Here is an 18812-nt window from a genome sequence, read left to right on the forward strand (position 1 = left end):
AATCTGTCTACTCGAAGAGTCCAATAAAACCAGCCGATTCTAAAATCCACCATCATTGCGAAAAACGGGTATCGTTACTGTAAGCACCAAAAAAAGAATCCCACCTGCCTGTCTCTTCCAAGCAGCCATTTCTCAACTTCTTCACATCACGATACACTCACGCTCCGGGTTCTTTTCACCCCTATCTTTGTCCTTCTGCCGTCCCTTGGCCTTGTCTCGGTCCTTTAAGCGGCCCCATGAGCCCCTATCCTTATTTGGACTTTCACTCGGTACAGGCTCTCCGTCCGTTTCTTCAATGGCTGCTTCGAATTTTGCGTCGCCTTCTCCATCAGTCTCGTTGCCGTCACCAGGCAGCTTCTCCCTGCTCAATCGTCCCGCAAGCCGTGAGAAAGTAGCGCTGATCCGGTTCTCACCAGCTTGGCTTCCTGCACGGCTCTGTGACTGGCTCTTGCGTGCTCTAGAGCTTCTCCTCGAGAATGAAAAGGATCCTCGATTGTCGCTGCCTTTGGACTCAGCCGGCGTCCCAGAGACGGTGACCACTGGGAGATGTCCCGAGTCGCTGTTACCCGAAGGCTCGGAGAATGTCACGCTATGTGTGGCGCCTCCTTGTTCGGAAGACTGTGTACGCGGTCTATCAGGGGGGCTCATTTCGGTACTCCGTCTCTCAGTAGTCGACACGGCATACTCGTCATGCTCGCTAGTCGTGCTCACTGACGACACACGAAGTGAAAAAGAGCTCTTTTCTGCGCTCATGTCCAGGCCACCCTCCGATTCACTGTAAGAAGGCGGCTTGTCCCGAAGGTTTGCTTCCGCAGGGTCTTCATCGATAGGGAGGATCTGGTAGAATAGAAGATACGGAGATTCGTCTTTCAATGCCTTTTCAATGTCGACGAGAGTGATGCGCTCAGCAGCCAGGTCATCGAACCGCATCCAGTAGTTTGCCTCGTCGTCGTGAGTGTAAGATGGTGGATCCGAGCCATTGGCACTCTGGGGAACTGCATTTGCGCTGGTCCCTCTTACGAGGGCTATATAATGGCCCGAATCGACCGACGTCCCGCGATGGCACACGACTGCCTGCAGCGACAGTTTGAAATTTCCGTATATTGGGCCTTCAGCCTCCAAGTTGTCATCTTGGATAAAATGAGGAAGACCGATCTCAATCGGAATGTCAATATATGTGTTCAGTCGAACAGCCTTTCCATTGGGTAACATCGAATAACGCTTCAGACACATGCCAAGGATCGGTCGTTTCGAAGAAAAGTGTGCTGCGACCTGAGCGTCGTTCGTTGGTGTATTGTCTGTGTACCATGCTTCAAGAAGGTTAATATCACGTGTACCATATTCCAAAAAGCTCAAAGGTTGACTTACGGATCAGGCTGAAGAATTGCCAAGCGGGCATCATGACTTCCTTTCGAACGGTCCCCCGTCTCCCTCGTAGTTGACGATTGCCATTCAGGCTTTCTTTACCGTCGCCATCCTGCTCATCTGATTCTGGTATAAAGCGTTCTTGTACGATACTCGGTCGGCGAGTGATCGTGTCAGAGGTGGCAGTCCGAGAACGCGTGAGCTCAACTACTGACGACAAAGGAGTCATCTCATCTGCTTGCGGAGACGCTGGTTGAACCGGGGATTGACTTGAGGAAGACCCCATTTCCACTGTTTCGACGTGGGTGGTTAAACCTTTCGAAATAGAATCTGATGACCGCACGGACCTAAGGGTATTTCGTCGTTCCATATGTCTCTTCACCTCTATCCGGTTGTTGAAATATGCTTCCAGGCAATCCTCCAGAGTGACAGAATGTCCGTCCCCGGCTTCAGGTGGTATGGCTACCTCTAGTAGTCGCTCATTGATAAATTTGTGGTCGTCGCTGACATCTTCCTTACCGGTATGATAAATATCCATCTTCAATGTGAGAAGAGGGAGTTCCAGCTTTTCCGTGATGAATGTGAAGGCCTCTGAAGCATCCTGCTGCCGTAATCGGGCCGCATCCTCCCATCCACAAGCGGCAAGCGCATCTTGCAGGTGCTTAGTCTAGTCGTATGTCAGCAGGGCTTGACTGGAACTGACGTTTCTAGGGGGGGCAAACGCGTGAGATGGAAATATTTGGAAGACATACAACGTCAGTGGTTATCAGTTTTCCTGACCTCAGCATATTCACCCATAGCCTCAATATGATCACCAGCTTCCGACGCGGTTCATCGCTAAACACTTTGTAGAGGATGGCTTCGAAACAGTCTAGACGGGCGAACATGGCGAAGAGGAGTGCATCCAAGTAACATGTAACTCCCTGGCGGTTCTCAGCTCCGAGGAGCTTCATTCTCGGTGTGTAATCGCGTATGATTCCTTCGATCGAGTCCTCCAGCAGCAGGAGCAAGTCGAACGCCTTGTCCACGTCTCCTTGTGCTGACTTTGACCGGAGGGCATATTGAATGTGTTCGCTTTTGAGTCCCGTAATTCCGACAAGAGCAATCCGCTGTTCCAGGAGCTTGACCTATATTTCGATCAGTATGCGTGCCAAAAAAAAAATCGATCATTCGGAGTGCAGACCTTCTGTTCTTCCTCCTGTTCTTGGCATGCAGAATTCTCCGACGCAAATAGACCACGATATAGGGGGCGTGAAAGAATTGTCGAGGCCTAAAGAACACAAATCAGTCTCTTGTGTCTGGGAGACTCCTTTGTGGTGAATCTGCATGGATGCGGGCCCAAAACTAGCGCCATACCTCTTCTTTATCGCGCCTGCTCCGTCGCTCCCTTCTGGTTAGGAATCTGTGAATTCCATTCATTCTGGCAGCTATCCACGGTGCCGACTATTGTTCAACGTCTTCACACAAGTTCTTCCCGTTCCTCTGTCGAGGATCACTGAAATGATGGTTGGGTTAGCACGAAGGTGGCTGGTTGCGTAACTTGTGGAGTCCCCTAGGCTCCGACGAAAGAGAACAGCACGTGGAAGAACTCACCTCCAGGTTTCAGTCTTGCCATGCAACGCACTCGAGAACTTGTCGTGACATTGATCAACATGTCTGGTGGAAAGCTGTCATTTACCGCGGGGACGGGATGACATGAGTAGATCACCAGCCTTGGAAGTGGAGTACCGTGATGTTTCCAGACAAGAGTGGAGCACCGGGGAGAAATCCACGATCTCAGTCGTTTAGCGGTCACCTGCAGCGAGCAGAGAGAGAGGACGCCTGTGAAGTATTAGAAATGTGGCGATGAAAGATAATAATTCCGGGCGCCGTCGTCCTTGTCACAGGAAGAAGCCACTTACTGGTACAGCGGGCAGATCTAAAGCACGGATCGGATTGATTCGATTCGGCGGGGTTGGAGGTCCCTGCATGGTAGGGATGGTGAAATATTGAAATGGGGGGTCAATTTCACGAAACGTGAAATTTCAACCCTTTTTTTCGTTTCGAAATTCGAAACGCACGGACCATAAGTGGGGCGCACTTATTACGAATTAGGAAACCAGGAGAGCAAGTCAGCTAATAATAATTCAGTTAGGTGGTTACTAATTGATTAGTAACATTTCAAAATTTCAGGCATTTCATTTTATGAAATTCAGACCCCCAAATTTCATGAAATTTCTGAAATTTTGAATTTCAAATGCCATCCCTACTGCATGGGGCCTTAGTGCCTTACTAATCTCACACATCCGGTTAGCGGCGGAGAGATGATCGGCTATACTGTTATCGGTTAGGCCGCGGAGTGTGTGCCTGATTGCTGCCTCAGTAATCAAATTCCCACGTGACATCGTCGCGATGCTCTCCGATCTGGAATTTTTTGGCCAGACGCCGACGCCAGCAGCACCCGCGAGACAGCACATCGCCGGTTACGTCGCAATGGCTGTTCGTGAGCCGTCAAGATCCCTGGCGAGGGCCCTCACACGGCCTTTGGCCCCTTCAACGCGTTCCCAGCAACCCAGTCTTCGTCGTTACGCCTCCGGAAATACACCGGATCCTCTCAGCGAGGTCGAATCGAACACCTCGTTGGCAGCGTCGGTTCCCGAGGATGTGGTGAAATCCTTTGATCCAATCGCGCGGGCAAAGGCTCGCAAGTCCCAATTGCCCAAGAGTCGGTACGTAGCACGCTCTGCAAACCCGGAGCTTCGGTCTGTTGGCTGGCACATGGGGACTGACAAACCTCCCATAGTTATCAATACCGATCACCCAAATACGATCATGGTCCTCTTCATCCTCACAGACCTCCCCCGCCGTCAGACCCGTCATCTCGAGTTTTCGTTCCAGGTCCGTTTTCGCTGCCTCGCGTGCAGCAGACTTACGAGTCCACCGTCGCTTCGGATATCCTCACCCTGTGCTATGTTCACAACCCGCCCGGCTTTAAGCCTCCTCCACCAGCTAATCGTCTCCGCTCTTGGGATGAATCTTCTCCCTACCACAAGAACAGACCCCTCCGTGGACCCCGTGGAGGTGATGTCCTGAGACTGCTGCGAAAGCCCATCGGCTTCAACAACATCCCCGAGGTGGAGCGGGTCACCATCCACAGCTACATCAAGGAAGCCGCAACGGAAAACTCTGGCTGGCTGCACGTTGCCGGTATGGCTGTTCAGGCCATTTCTAACGTCCGCGTGGAGACCTTCAAGTCGAAGAGCAGTGTTGCACCCTGGGGTATCGCTCCGGGCAGAGACACCGTTGCGGTCAAGGCGGAGCTGCGGGGAGAGAATATGTACCACTTCCTTGGCAAGCTGATCGACGTCGTGATGCCCAGAATCAAGGAATGGAAGGGCGTGAAGGGTAGCAGCGGTGATAGCAGCGGCAACATCACATTCGGTCTGGAGCCGGAGAACGTGGCCATGTTCCCGGAGATTGAGGTCAACTATGACATGTGAGTCATGGACAACAGTATACATAACCCATTTATACAATCACAATATCTAACCCGCTTTTTTGCAATAGGTACCCGGCCAAGATGATTCCCGGTTGCCACATCACCATCCACACATCCGCCACTACCGATAAGGATGCTCGACTCCTTCTGAGCGCTATGGGCATTCCCTTCTACGGAAAGCTCGTTAACTAGACACACAACTTATGGAAATCTCCGAATCATAACTACGCCCTAGGTCCTCTGTCATCATACCCAAGGACCGATTGTACTGTTATCTTTTTTTCATAGTCGTTTTGCGAAATGTATGTACAACTATAAATCTCATGCCTCAGCGATCGTTGGTCAATGCACACACACATACGGTGTTATAACAGAGTTGGAGCAAATTCAAAAAACAATTTGAGAAATACGTCGTTCTATTAGACTCGATATCCAGTATTACCCATCACGCATAAATAGCATCTGCATATCGTATTGGGGATACAATATATATTGCAAAAGAAGAGCACTTGGGAGATAATCGTTATGAGAAAGTTGTCGATAAAAATGAGACAATTGAAAAAGAAAATAAACCGCTACGGGACTCCCTTTCTTTGTATATCACTGATCGTTAGAGAAAGAAGTCACCAGCAGCGTGTGGTGGTCGATAGCCTCGAGGATATTACCGCCAGAAAAGTTGAATTGAGGCCTCACGGTGCAGCTCCCTGGTTTTAGTACCAGAGGCACACTACATGAGACACAAGTTATGATACGAAGATTGGACGATGGAGAGGATATATCAATATTAAAAGGGCTGGATTTTCTTGCTTGCTGTCAATACGCATTCATTATTATCGTCATAGGACCTTTTCGCTTTCAAGAAATCAACGCAAGCACAGCTGCAACTAGACACAGTGAACATAAACCAGGGCTAGCCTGTATTCTCGAGGCCACAGGCCCCCCTCAGAATGATCAAAACCGCGACAGATGTGCGCGAAATGCTCTAAATCTGAACCCCGTTTCCATCTTCGCGTGTTCAACTCCAAAAAGTGCTAACTCCCTCAACATCCGTCTTTTATGTTCGTAGATGCTTGATGTCCAAGAATTATTCAATGACAATATTCGAATTAGAGCGCCTGCACGGCCTTCAGGCAACCGGCACGGCCAAGAACGGACTCTTGAGCAGGTCGTCCGCACTAGGTCTCTTTTCATAGTCGATCTCAAATGTCATGTCCAAGAAAGCCCTCGCTTCCTCGCTAGCATTCTCGGGTGGAGGCGGTCTCGCTTGGTTGCTGCCAATAGCGAAGATAGCCTGCAGCTGACTACAATCTGGGAAAGGATGGGCGCCAATGAACATCTCGACGACGAGACAACCCAAACTCCAGATGTCGGCCTTCTTCGTATGAGCTGTCTGGCGAACCACTTCCGGAGCCATCCAATACACGCTGCCCTGCAACGACGGGCGGTGCATATGGCCGCCTGCGCCCCCGGTAGCCCCAGAGCCAAGCATAGTGGAAGCCTCCACCCTCTTTGAAATACCAAAATCCGAGATTTTGATACCACCCTTGTTATCGACCAGGACATTGGCGCCCTTGATATCCCGGTGGATGATATCACGGCTGTGGAGATAGGACAGGCCAGCAAGAATTTGCCGGACGAAATTCTTGATCAGCGGCTCCTGGAACGTATTGTACTGCTTCAACATCACCGCAATAGAGCCTCCAGGAACATACTCCAAGAAAATGTTCAAGTTCTGTTCGTCTGCGGAAGTACCGAGATACTGCACGATGTTTGGGTGCTGGAGACCCTGAAGCAGATCAATTTCATGTTTCAGCGCAGTGACCATACTGTTCTTCCTCTTGTCGAATTCCGTTCCTTTTGTCGCTGACGGAAGTTCGACTTGCTTCACCGCCATCAGTTCTCCCGTGATTGCGTGAAGAGCGAGGAAGACGCTTCCAAAAGAACCTTCACCAATAAGAGATCCTTTCATCCAGTTCTTAGGCGCAAAATTGTCGCCCGCAAGGAAATCCTTCAGTCCATCATCCTCTTCTTCTCCATCCTCGGCCACTAATATGCTCAATCGCTGGTTTATGGAACTTGCAGTGTCCAATCCTCGGACGCTCAGGGTATCGGACATGAAGCTTTGCCGCGTATTTTCCGCTGAGGTCTGGTCGGAGCTGCTAGCGAATGACACGTATGATTGCCGGTTTGGTTCCGCAGCCGCCTCTTCCTGGAGTGGGTGTAGGGAGCTGGACGCGACGGAATCACGGAAGGATACTTGGGGTAGATTGAATCTGGACACGGAGAGCGGCCTGGCTCTAGGCTGCGCTCCCGGGTTCAGCCATGTATCGGCAATGCTAGGGATCGGAGGAGCATCCCTCAAGCTAGATGCGTAACTTGAGTTGCTCATAACACTCAAACGGCTCGCCGCCCGACTCATCCGCTGAGACCTCCGAACAGACATTCTCATTGTCCTTTCGATGTCTTCACGCTGATGGCTTGGGAAGTAGGAGGTCAATTCATGGATAATCATCTCGCTAGGAGGCCTAGCACCGAAGAACGACCGTAGCTTAGATGTCTGTCGTTCACGCCCACCTGACGAGGGTTCATGATCGTCAAGGGAGCTCTGTCTTGTTCGATCGTTAGCTGGAGACATGGGTTGCTTGAGATTGTGCCAAGACTCTCCCGTCAGCTTCTGGATCTTCGCTTGATTGCGGGGGTTGGAATTATTCAGAGCGTTCATATGAGCCATCTGGCTCTCGTCCACAGCGAGCTGAGAAGCACGACGAAGCTCATCAACATCTGGCTCTCCAGCGTGGAGCTTTCTCAGGATAAGACGGCCCCGCTCAGACCTGTTTCCTCCTTCACAGATGCGCATGATCTCGGAGTCCGTCAACTTTCTGCAGTAGGCTGGGTCAGGCTCCAGGCCGTCCAGCACGTAAAAGCAGTAGTGCCTGTACTGATATTCCGGAAGCTGTAGCTTTTTCAGAACACAGAGGAAGACTTCATCCGGGGTCTTGCAATTCCTGATATTCAGAACCTTTGTCTGGCCACCCGTGTAAATCACTCTGATGACCGGAGAGTTTGCCGGGAGCGGGCCCATCGTGAGGCCATCAACACTGGGGTTTTGTCTGAGGTGCGATGTTCCCTTGTTGCCATTTTCACCGGGGGTTGCAGGATTCCGAGCGGGGACCGATCCTGGAGAAGGTGTATAGCCGAAGTAGCTGTTCGCTTGCTCTTTGCGCGCACTCTCCATGGGACTAGATGCTGCGTAGCGATGGGAGCGCCCGCCTTTCTCAGAATCCGTTGCGTACGGGGATGACTCCTGGCGTCGGCCACTAGATCCTTTAGAGTAACGGGATGAGCCCAAAGATGTGACACTCGAAGCATCCAGGGCGGCTAAAGCTTTCTATTCCACCGTCAGCGACTATGCACCATGGCCCGAAGGAGGTTGTCACCAACAATATTCTGTTTCTTCCGATTCGAGATAGCCTTGCTTCTCAACTGCTTGATAGCCACAAAGATGCGGACCCGATCCCCGACCTTCTTGATGCCCATTTCTTGAAGGATTTTTTGGTCGCATTCGAGGAGATTATCGCCGTTGAAGTTATTGGCTAGACCATGAGTCAGCGGCTATATTCATGCGTAGTCGCAGAGGAGTATACCTTTGAATATGGACTCGTATTGACCGCAGTTGATGCTGTGCAACCACTCCACCACCTTCTTTTCATCCCAAGATCTAGTCCCAGCGGTCAGCGCCAGTCCGTCTCGGTGGTAGAGATCCGTCATAAGGATACGAATGCAAACTTACCGGACGGAATCGAGTCCATCGTGTGCATCGGAGAATTCCGACTCTGTCGGGCTTGTGAATGCAACTCCATCGACCGATTTGCTGGCCCCGTGAGCCTTCAGAGGCTGGCTCGAGTGATATGCGGTTCCTGACGCTTGGGAAGTCGGCATCCCCAACGAGGCGGAGAACGCAGCCTTGGATGCTAGCATTGGCGAGGTAAAGTGAGCACAAGGCTTCTTTTCCACCACAGTACGTATATCGGTTGAGGCCCGACGGCAACCCGGGGGTGGGACGTTGGGTTGAATTAAAGGTGGAGGCCGATCAGCTTATCGCTTGGACGCGTCGGTCTGGAGGTTTCTGCTAGGGGTCAGGCGTCAAGCGTCAGTTGATGGCATGGCAGAAAACCCCTGCTTGGTGACTGTTTCAGGCTGACTGCGAAGACGAGTTGTGTGGACGACTGAGGGAACAACGCTGGTCGCGGCTGGGTGGAATGATGGCGGCCGTCAGATACCGGTCGGGGCGATGGATAGCGGGAAATCGGTCCGTATACGATGTCGAATTCTGGTGAGAAAAAGCCTTGGGCAACTGGAATGATATCTCTCGCCGGAGATATTGCAAGGAGCCCTCTGAGCTTGGCCTGACTGAGGAGATCCAAGGGCGCTACGGAGGCGCTATCTCGTGTTGAGATAACGCTGCAAGGATAGAACCCTTGCCCGCACAAGCAGCAGCAGCTACCACCAAAGTAGACAGGCAGAGAAAAAGAGGGAGAGAGAGAGAGAGAGAGAAGGAGATGATGCCGTCAACAGTAAATACTCCGCCTGGCTAGATCTCAAACAAGGTGGTCGTGGGGGATGAGCAAGAGGGACAAGAGGGTTCTAGCGCGGTCGGCACCAGTGAGGGCTGAGTTGAAGCATTCTAAAACAAAGAACAACGCCGGTGATTCGCCAAGCGGCTCTTGTGAAACAATTAGCGGAGTTGGCTAGGTATGCGGCCTTCACTTCTTAACTTCTGCCTTGGGGGGATCGTTGTTTTACTGTGGTGGATCGAGCGATTATGATTATTATTATTGACATTTCCCTGACAGTGAAGGGCTGCTAATTACTCTGCTGATGCCATAATAATAATAATAATAATATAAGCTAAAATACTGAAGGATCTCTGGGTTGCGCACAGCCTTCACTAATAATAATATTTGTGTTCTACCTTCACTGCCGGGCAACCAGCAATGCCAGCTTGTCCCACTGGACTACTGAACTATAGTACTGAACTATCACTGCACGCTATATCTGCTCGCATCTTCGCACAGACTCTCCCTTGCTGGAGCGTTTCGACCGTGAAACACCTCGTTCTTTCGCCACCAGTCTAGTCAACATGCGCCTTGCGTCAACGCCGTTCTGATCCTATACCAGCCCATGTGGCACGGCTATTGCCGTCGGTTCAGGTCCCGAATATTTTTGTTTCTCAATACCAAAAAGCAAGCAATGATCATTGGATGTTCTACATATATACTTCCAACTTTGCATTCAATGTCTATCATTTTATCCGGAGGCTGTGGGTAGGTTATTCCATTACTATTGTTACTGTTACTGTTGTTATTTATTATTGACATTTGCAGACAATGACCCTAGAATTCTAGCTTCTTCAGTATTGGTTCGGCCGATAGCCGGGAACCCTTTATCCGTCCATCCCTCCTGGAGGCTTATTAAGTTATACGTACCGTTCATTCATGGACCACTGGTTAATAATCAGTAGATGTAACTTAACTATCTAGTTAACTATGTAGTTATGAGTTCTCCTAGTTGCAATCCCCTTGCAGTTTCAAGTTCTCATCACCTCCATAACGTCTCGATTTGGTGTTTTGTTCAATAGATTACGCGATTTATTTTTCCTATTTCGGCGTGCTGTGATAGCAGACCCTACCATACGCCTTCAACCATATCGACGCTTGTGGTAGTTACTCTAACAAGGATGATATAAACAACAAACGTCATCCAGCAAATTTTATCTAGATAGTGAGCTGCCTTCAACTTGATAAAGCATTACCTACGGAGATACTTGCGTTCGGGGAACTCCAGAACGCTGAAGTATTATATAGATCAGATGCGTTCCCTGATCCCTCTGACTCTCGTGCCAGAGGCGCAATTGTTATGCTCGAGAAACAAGGGGCTGGACCGTCTAGACAGGCCAATGTTAGAGGACTTCGAGAATCCCACGTGTTGGACCAAATCCCGCTCCCTCAGCTTCACGGCAATTGAGGAGCCCATCGGAATGTATGGGAGTAGACATGCTCGCGGCACCACAACTTGCACCACACCGGGGTTTTAAAGTCGAATCGGGTGTGCTCCAGCTTCCTAGGTGTTCCCTTACCTTGTCAGTAGCTCGATCAAGAGACTCTTTCGTCCGATAACACGATAAGAAGCTGGAGAGGCAAAATGAGGAGAACTGACAACCTCCATCCATCTCCGCACCAGTGGAGATGGCTAGCTTGATGCCCTAGCTGGACAAACATACAACCCGTTCCTGGACCATCCACAAGACCAGAGGACGAGACTGGCGACCAGATCCCGCCAGCGACAGTCAAGTATAAACTCCCCCCAGAGCTCCCTGGTGTTGCATCTTCTCTCTCCCATCGCCTGCTGAGGCTCTGGCCTCCTCCAGCCCCCGCCCGGGGCAGGGCGAGGTGCCACGTGACCTGGCCTTCCCAATCAGGCGTCCCCTCATATGCCAAACCCCCCACAGCCCTTTTTCCCCGCTTAAACCCCCATTGTTCTCAACCATAACAGTTCCTACTCCAGGCCCATAAATAAATACGCAATGGAGGCTGAGCGGGCTAATTCTCCGGAGAAGGTTAAGAAGAAGACCACGACACAGCATCGCAAGTCGCTTTCATGTCATTTCTGTAGCCGGTGCTTTGCTCGGCTGGAGCATCTCCAACGCCATCTCCGCACGCGTGAGTAGCCCTCAGGAGCCCTCGGCTTTGGCGCCATATTCCTCTTTCGGGACCATGTTGACAGACCACCGCAGACACAAAGGAGAAGCCGTTCTCCTGCGAAGTATGCAGCAAGTCCTTTGCCAGAAGGTAAGACCAACCGCTTCTGTCGTCTCCTGGCCATCCCGGACTAATGAATGGGAAAATCTCTGCAGTGACCTGCTCGTGCGCCATGAGCGATTGGTACATCAAGCTGAGAACGCTACCCATCGAGGAGAACATCGAAACAGCGAGGCTCACGATATTCCGCCAACTCCTGCGTCAATGATCCCGCCTTCCCAGCACGATTCGCGCGTCTTGGACATCCCTGAATCGGTCCCGGTCCAGCCGACGCAGGTACCGCAACCGCCGCCGCCAGAGGTGCCTGTACAGGCGCCTCAGATGGTCGAGCCACCACAGTTCAATCCTTCTTGGGGATACGATTTGAATCTGCTATCGCATGCTGCCAGTCATGTTGCGCTCGAGGGCCAGCAGGAGAGCATGGATTCGATGCGGAAGCCGCCGGGCCACGTCGGCGCGCCCCCTCTCATGCCACCGAATGTCCCGGAAAAAGCGATAACGGACAACTACGGTGTCGAGCCGTCCATATTGGATCTTGCAGACTTGGGAGATCCAGTTCAGGATTTTACCGTCTTTCTGGAGAGCGTTGGTCTCTCATCTGACTGGGATTCTGGCGTTTTCTCCACGGTCGAGGAGCCCATGCTCCCGACCAACCTACCCTTCGACTCGAAACCTCCCGTCGCGCCGCAAAGATTCAACGGAGATATCCTCAGCGATCAACGAGCAGCTGTTGAAGAACCGCCCTCGTTCTCGAACTTTGGATCTCGCCTGCCGTCGCTCCAGCCCGAACCACACGATTCCGATGATCGGATCGGTTTCTCGGACGATCCCGCCAACCCACGGCCAGCATGGGATATCACCAACGCAGACCGCCAACTATTTGTCTCACGGCTGGAGGAATTCTCTCATGTCCTTCCAAAGGGCTTCATTCCGCCCTCAAGACATGCTCTGTCGCGTTTCTTTGCAGGATACATCAACGGGTTGAATGAGCACCTTCCATTCATCCATGTACCGACCCTGTCGGTAGCCAGATCGCCGCCAGAGCTGACCTTGGCTCTTGCCGCCGCTGGGTCTCACTATCGGTTTGAGAATAATCGAGGTATCGACTTGTTTAACGCGGCAAAGTGCGTCCTGCTTGAACGTCTTCGTAGAAGAGACGGCAAGCAGGTTCCTCTGCCAACGTGGACATTTGTTCCGCCACAGCCCGGTCTTCACGGCTCCCGGGATTCCTCTGCAGTCTCTAACCAGGCTAGCAGTCCATTCCAACCGCCGTCCTTCACTCCGATGCAGACGCTCGATCCCATGAATTACGCAATCGATGACTCTGATGCCCATATGAAAATCATCCAGACGTTTCTGCTGCTCACTGTATTCGCGTCATGGGAAAGACACCCAGAGCTGCTGCGAGAGATACTTGCCTTGCAGAGTACTCTGGCCAGGCTCGTCCGTGAGCATGGCCTCTCTGAACCCATTCCGAGCTCGGACAACATCAGCTGGGAAGAATGGGTGCGGCTAGAGGGGAATAGGCGGACAAAGCTTCTCGTCTACTGCTTCTTCAATCTCCATTCGATCATGTATAATATACCTCCATTGATCCTGAACTCGGAGCTCAAACTAAACATGCCTTGTTCCCATGACGTGTGGAAAGCCAACAATGCATCTCAGTGGCGACGTCTCTATCGATCGCGCCATAGCTCCGATGTCTCGTTCCAGGAGGCCTTTGCCAAGCTCTTCCTCAAGGGGCCCGTCTTCAACGCCTCGACCCCTATATCTCCGTTAGGCAATTACATTCTCATCCATGCTATTATACAACAGATATTCTTTGCGCGCCAGCTGTGTCTCTCTGCACCACTGATGCAAGGGACAAGCCTCAGGCAGGAGGACTTGGCTGTGCTGGACAATTCCTTGAGCGCATGGAAAGCTGGGTGGAAGCGGACTCCAGAGTCGAGTATCGACCCCCAAAACCCTGCCGGGCCGATTGCTTTCACTTCCACTGCGCTTTTGGGTCTAGCATACATTAGGCTTCATGTTGACCTGGGTCCATGTCGACATCTAGTTACTCAAGACCCGCAGCAGATTGCCAAAGCACTAAGAGAATCTCCGCCGATTACGCGGAGCCCGAAACTCATCATGGCCCTGTTGCATTCGGCACATGCTCTGTCCATACCTGTGCGGCTTGGTATTGACTTTGTGGCCAGAACTCATTCTTTCTTCTGGAGTATCCAGCATTCTCTCTGCAGTCTGGAGTGCGCGTTTCTCCTGAGTCGGTGGCTTCTCGCGATACCAGCGACGCAGGCTGAACAAAAGCTCTCCGAGCATGAAAGGAAGCTGGTGCTTTGGGTTAAGAGTATGATGGATGAGACCGATATGGCTGTCGACCCGACCGATTCGCCCGAGCTAAGCTTCCTCAATGACCCGTACAAGGTCAAACAACTCAGCGTCGCTGTGGTGAGGGTCTGGGCTCGGACTTTCAAGGGTAACACCAGCTGGGCCATTGTCGACTTGGTAGGGGCCAGCCTGGAGGTCTATGCCGACTACCTGGAAAACAGCTAGATCTCATCGCAGACGAGACCACGAACTGGGTATGTTGGCTGGTACAGTATACCTGATTGGAAATATCGATGAGCTAGCACAGCAGCTATTATGGTGGAAGCTCACTGCTGGCCATTGTGCCTTCCCTTTCCGCAAGCACGGTAGGTCTTGTGAGCCACGACAAGTCGCGAGACACTGAGATCTACATCTACCTAGGTAGATTTGATGGCTATATACTAGTTATCTTATCTTAGGACATTTTGTCCTAACTTCTCTTATGGCCAACACGCCATCATCACCGGGCAGAATGGCCCAAAAACGGCATGAGAGTTCGTGGGCAATAATCCTTCCACCTCCGTGCTAAAAATGTACTTGTTCTTAATTATACCCTTCCTTCACCTCAGCGAGGCGAAGTGGTCACATCATGCCTAGTGGCTTCTTGGATTCTATCTTAAGCTGGCGCTCGGATCCCATCCTCCACGAAATGTTGCACTCTTCTCTTTTTCTTTCTTTTGGATAGCACACCAATATAAAACAACCAGTTGCTGAGTCACCGTTGGCTGATCTGTCACGCTCTCGCTCTATGTCTGGGGTAGAGACACTACCTATGTAGTTACGACATAGTAATAGTATGCTGTTGTATCGCCCCTCATGTGACGCAGATTGTTTTACAGGATGGCGGGTTCGACTGCTTGTATGCGATGGTACTGGCGCACGGAAAAGGAAGTATTCAGATCTTCCAAACAAATCATTTTCCGCATAAATAATGCCGTTTACTTAGTGCAATCGAAACTCTAAAATCGGCCCTCGGAAGCAGAACAAAAAGTAAGTACGGCTCCACATTTCCAGAGCATAACAGAGACAACACGCAGCGAACGAGACTTAAGTAAGTCCTCAACTAACTAGTACTAAGTACTGTACTTCCTACTCGTCCAACACAATAATAATCCCACCATGTCCAAGCGCTCACGACGAGAATCCGTCTCTTCATCACTCTCAGACCAATCGTACTCGGCACTATCGCCCTCCTCACGAGCCCCTTCGACTCCACCGCCCTCCAAGCTTCCCCAGCTCGACAATGATCCCGACACTCGTCATCCCTCCTCCTCCTCCTCCACCGACGTGATGCGGTGCTCACTCCCTCCGCACAGAGAAACCCTCTCCTTCGCATCGTACGATGAGTACGAAGTCCATTATGTCCAGGTGCATGTGAACCGGTGTTCGGAATGCGGCAAGAATTTCCCCACAGAGTTATTTCTCAATTTACATATTGAGGAGAATCATGATGCGTTGGTTGCTGCGAGGAGGGAGAGGGGTGAGAAGACGGTATGTTTTTATAGTATTTCTTTCTCTTTTTATATTATAAATACATTTCCCCAATTATATTTTTCTACGTAGTAATACATTAAATATATTTACGTTACTAATATTGATGAAAACCCCAGTACGGCTGCTTCGTCGAAGGGTGCGATCGAAAATGCTCTACCCCGCAAAAGAGGAGGATGCACTTGATTGACAAACATATGTTTCCACGAGTAAGTCAGAACCAAAACCAACCCCCAACCCCCAACCCCAAATTAACACTAAAATCACGACGCTACCAATCCTAACATACGTAACCAAACCAGACATACAATTTCTACATCATCAACGATGGAATCGATAAGCAGAACTCTATGCTACGATCATCTACAACAAATACCCATCGACGAAGGATATCAGCAGCTCCTCCTACCTCTCCGCAGGAAGGTCGGCTGAGACGTCGAAAGGCATCGTTGACTTGTAATACGTCTGGTTCTTCTTCGGCTCAGGCTCAGGATCAGGATCAGGTTCAAGCTCAGCCTACGCTGTCGTCGTCATCGACGACAGAGATGGAAATGATGGATTTGGAAGAATCTATGGCTGCTTTGAGGTTTGTTCCTGTTAGTGTTATGAGGAATAGGGGGAAGGGGAATCGATGAGGAAGAATCAAATGTTGATTTTTTGAATGGAGTTGAGAAGTTGACTTGGGGAAAAGACTTGGTGATTTTTTTGGTTTCTTTTTGCATTGCGTTGCGATTGGGTATATCATAATGACGAGATGACCTCATAGATACATACAGGTTGATTTTACACTTTTTTCTAACACGATAAGGACAATGTTATTATTCTGCCCTTGTATTTCCTTAAGTGGCCCAGTCACAGGATGATATCATGGAATAAAACAGCGAGGCTATGAGAGGTTTTCGACCTACCTCGGGACCGGATGAGCAGCAATTCGCGCCGGAAATCATAACGTCAGCCTCTAGTAGCTGATTAAATCGACAAGGACGGGTTATCCAGCTCCGACAATAGAGTATCCCAATCAAAAAGATTAGACGGGTCCACGCTCGTATCAAATGTTTGCCAGAAATCATCGAAAAAGGGCACGTTCGGCTCCATGGACGTGCTCTCCATGTCAGTCTCAGTTAAAGCAATCTGCGACGTGGAGGGTTCTGCGTGAGACTGTCGAATAACATTGCTCGATTGGGTTTCTGAACTTCTGTCGGTGTTTGCCTTGTTTCGTCGAAGAATAGAGTAAAAAGACTCGAGGAGTCTTCCTGCAAATGGTGACTGGTCCTTGGCTTCTTCTAGAATGCCAAATGCATTGAAGATCTCAGTTCGGCGCTCTCTGTCGTCCTCTGTCCAGAGGGTCTTATTCAGACAAAGATCCATCAAGAGAACAATGATGGCCATGCACACGCAGTGGATGACGGCGGAGAATTTAAGTCGTACTAGAACGAAAGGAAACTTCTCTGAGGAAAGTTGTTCTTCTGTGCGGATAACCATGCGTGCCGCCTCGAGACATGCGTCTCTGGAGTAACGATACATGGGCTCTGATGATGCCCGAGACAAGTATGGCAAGTGTAACCTGACACGTTGCGTATAGAGTAAGGTGTTGGCAATGTATCGTTGAATGACTATCCCGGGAGATTTGCGCGGGTCGGTATCCGGAAGTTGGTACGGTTTATAATCCAGGGAGAAGAATGGCGGCATCGCCTGGGCGCATTCGCAGATTCTTTTATCGATCTTTTTTATCTGTCGATAATCTGGATCCCCGGGCCCGATTTCTAGAAAGGGGATACTGTCACTGATTTCTCGACAGATCTCCCCTAGTCGGATCCGGTGGAGACAGTATGACATAGATGTTGGTTGATCAAAAGGTTTACTGACATCGGTCATGCCATCGAACAGATCTTCATCGTTTGCATTGGCAGGTTTGGCGGTAGCCATTTGGCGAGGATTGATCATGTAGGTGCCCTTCTGTAGACCTGCGACTTGGGATATTTGCCTTTGAACTCCCTAAGTAAAGAAGGAACGGCATTATAGGCTTCAATGGGAACATACCAGTCTGTTGAGACTAGATACCACCATACTCTTCTGGATATTTCCGCACGCACCGAATCTGACGGGGGAAGATCGAGCTCTGCATTATTTGGATGATCTATTCGGTGCAGAGACAGCTGCCATGCCATTGAAGTGGCTGTACCGAAAAGATATCGAGCCTGCGAGGTGATTCCCACAATGTTACAGACCAAGAAGCTAATAATTATCAGTGCTTGGATATCCTCAAGAGACTCCGAATTCGTAAAGCGGGAGTATTCCAGGATTTCAAGAGTAATATTCATCCAAGTCTTGGATTGTACGTCTGCCTCTGCGAGAGAGGAGAATACTGACTTGTCCATATCCCGCTCTGTCCAGAAGAATGCAGTACTAGCCAGCATCGCCAGGAGCAAGGACATTTGTCCCAGTTTTATGGGTTTTTTCATGCTCAGATCCCGATATAGATCATCCACAAGCGCGCGGACGGAGGGAATGTGGACAACATGATGGTGATAAGTGATCTCAGTAAGATACTTTTCAACTATCTGCTTCGACTCCTCATAGAGTGGAAGCCAGATATATCTTGTTGAGTTTTTCTCCAAAGGGCTGGTGTTCCTCGTGGATGGTGAGGATATGGCGTCTCTGATGGCGCATGTTTTGAACTCTAGCATGTACAGCTCAGTGAATTTGTTGACAATTATGGGTTCTATTTCTTACCATACTCCGCAACGCATAGCCCTACGGCGGAGCCTGGATGTGATATCTGGGATTCAAGCCAGTCCACATCAACGACAGAAGACCTTCCTGTCAATGATGCAGTCAAGTCGCCTTTGCCTCGAGGTCGGGGAGGTCCTGGCCGCGAACCTGTCTGAGGCGGGGGAGTACGGGGATGTCCACCCTGTCCTATCACAATACTCTCGAGCCTGCGCAAACGAGCCAATACATTCTCCTGGAATGGTTCGGAAGGGGGGTCGGCAGCTTCGTCTATACTGCTGACGGATAGAGTTGAAGGCCCTTCTATTTGGCAAGAAATCCCGCGACTGGTGCAATTGGCACAAGGAAACTGTCGGCTGCACCTTAACTTGCGCGATCGGCAGGACTGGCACGAAACAGGACGCGAGCGAGAGGATCGTGTGCGATTCTTTTCGACGCGACCCATGCTGATTACCAGGGACTGTGTTGCGTAAGACTCCAAGTTGTTACATCACGATTGGGAATAGAATGGTGATGGCTTTCTGTCAGTCGACCAAAAAGGAGAACTCCTAAGTTAGTTGCTC

General features: G+C 50.5%; 6 protein-coding genes across 6 annotated transcripts; 3 read left to right on the forward strand and 3 right to left on the reverse strand.

The window, feature by feature from the left end:
• Positions 1 to 84: 84 nt before the first annotated feature.
• C8Q69DRAFT_97291 (ubiquitin carboxyl-terminal hydrolase-domain-containing protein) lies at positions 85 to 3019 on the reverse strand. Its single transcript, XM_028634235.1, has 6 exons — positions 2959 to 3019; positions 2722 to 2860; positions 2549 to 2635; positions 2118 to 2492; positions 1369 to 2032; positions 85 to 1310 (listed from the first exon to the last, which is right to left on the reverse strand). The coding sequence occupies exons 2-6, from the start codon at positions 2782 to 2784 to the stop codon at positions 142 to 144; spliced, it is 2358 nt and encodes a 785-aa protein (XP_028482065.1). The 5' UTR covers positions 2785 to 2860; positions 2959 to 3019; the 3' UTR covers positions 85 to 141.
• A 737-nt stretch (positions 3020 to 3756) lies between these two features.
• Positions 3757 to 5035, forward strand: C8Q69DRAFT_447613 (ribosomal protein L5 domain-containing protein; the record flags this gene model as incomplete). The annotated part of the gene is made up of 3 exons (XM_028629221.1): positions 3757 to 4073; positions 4148 to 4840; positions 4912 to 5035. The coding sequence occupies 3 exons, from the start codon at positions 3757 to 3759 to the stop codon at positions 5033 to 5035; spliced, it is 1134 nt and encodes a 377-aa protein (XP_028482066.1).
• Positions 5036 to 5969: 934 nt separating this feature from the next.
• Positions 5970 to 8821, reverse strand: C8Q69DRAFT_488501 (serine/threonine protein kinase; the record flags this gene model as incomplete). The annotated part of the gene is made up of 4 exons (XM_028632052.1): positions 5970 to 8231; positions 8285 to 8436; positions 8488 to 8561; positions 8634 to 8821. 4 exons carry the CDS (start codon positions 8819 to 8821, stop codon positions 5970 to 5972), a joined length of 2676 nt encoding a protein of 891 aa, XP_028482067.1.
• Positions 8822 to 11426: 2605 nt separating this feature from the next.
• On the forward strand, positions 11427 to 14214 carry C8Q69DRAFT_510053 (putative C2H2 transcription factor; the record flags this gene model as incomplete). The annotated part of the gene is made up of 3 exons (XM_028633150.1): positions 11427 to 11562; positions 11637 to 11691; positions 11757 to 14214. The coding sequence occupies 3 exons, from the start codon at positions 11427 to 11429 to the stop codon at positions 14212 to 14214; spliced, it is 2649 nt and encodes an 882-aa protein (XP_028482068.1).
• A 467-nt stretch (positions 14215 to 14681) lies between these two features.
• Positions 14682 to 16321, forward strand: C8Q69DRAFT_97381 (hypothetical protein). The gene is made up of 3 exons (XM_028634236.1): positions 14682 to 15519; positions 15639 to 15728; positions 15822 to 16321. Exons 1-3 carry the CDS (start codon positions 15148 to 15150, stop codon positions 16152 to 16154), a joined length of 795 nt encoding a protein of 264 aa, XP_028482069.1. The 5' UTR covers positions 14682 to 15147; the 3' UTR covers positions 16155 to 16321.
• C8Q69DRAFT_97452 (hypothetical protein) lies at positions 16265 to 18809 on the reverse strand. Its single transcript, XM_028634237.1, has 4 exons — positions 18253 to 18809; positions 17560 to 18199; positions 16428 to 17503; positions 16265 to 16314 (listed from the first exon to the last, which is right to left on the reverse strand). The coding sequence occupies exons 1-3, from the start codon at positions 18692 to 18694 to the stop codon at positions 16489 to 16491; spliced, it is 2097 nt and encodes a 698-aa protein (XP_028482070.1). The 5' UTR covers positions 18695 to 18809; the 3' UTR covers positions 16265 to 16314; positions 16428 to 16488.
• Positions 18810 to 18812: the final 3 nt, after the last annotated feature.

The sequence above is a fragment of the Paecilomyces variotii genome (genome assembly GCF_004022145.1).
Source record: "Paecilomyces variotii strain CBS 101075 chromosome Unknown C8Q69scaffold_13, whole genome shotgun sequence".
In the NCBI taxonomy this organism is placed as follows: domain Eukaryota; kingdom Fungi; phylum Ascomycota; class Eurotiomycetes; order Eurotiales; family Thermoascaceae; genus Paecilomyces; species Paecilomyces variotii.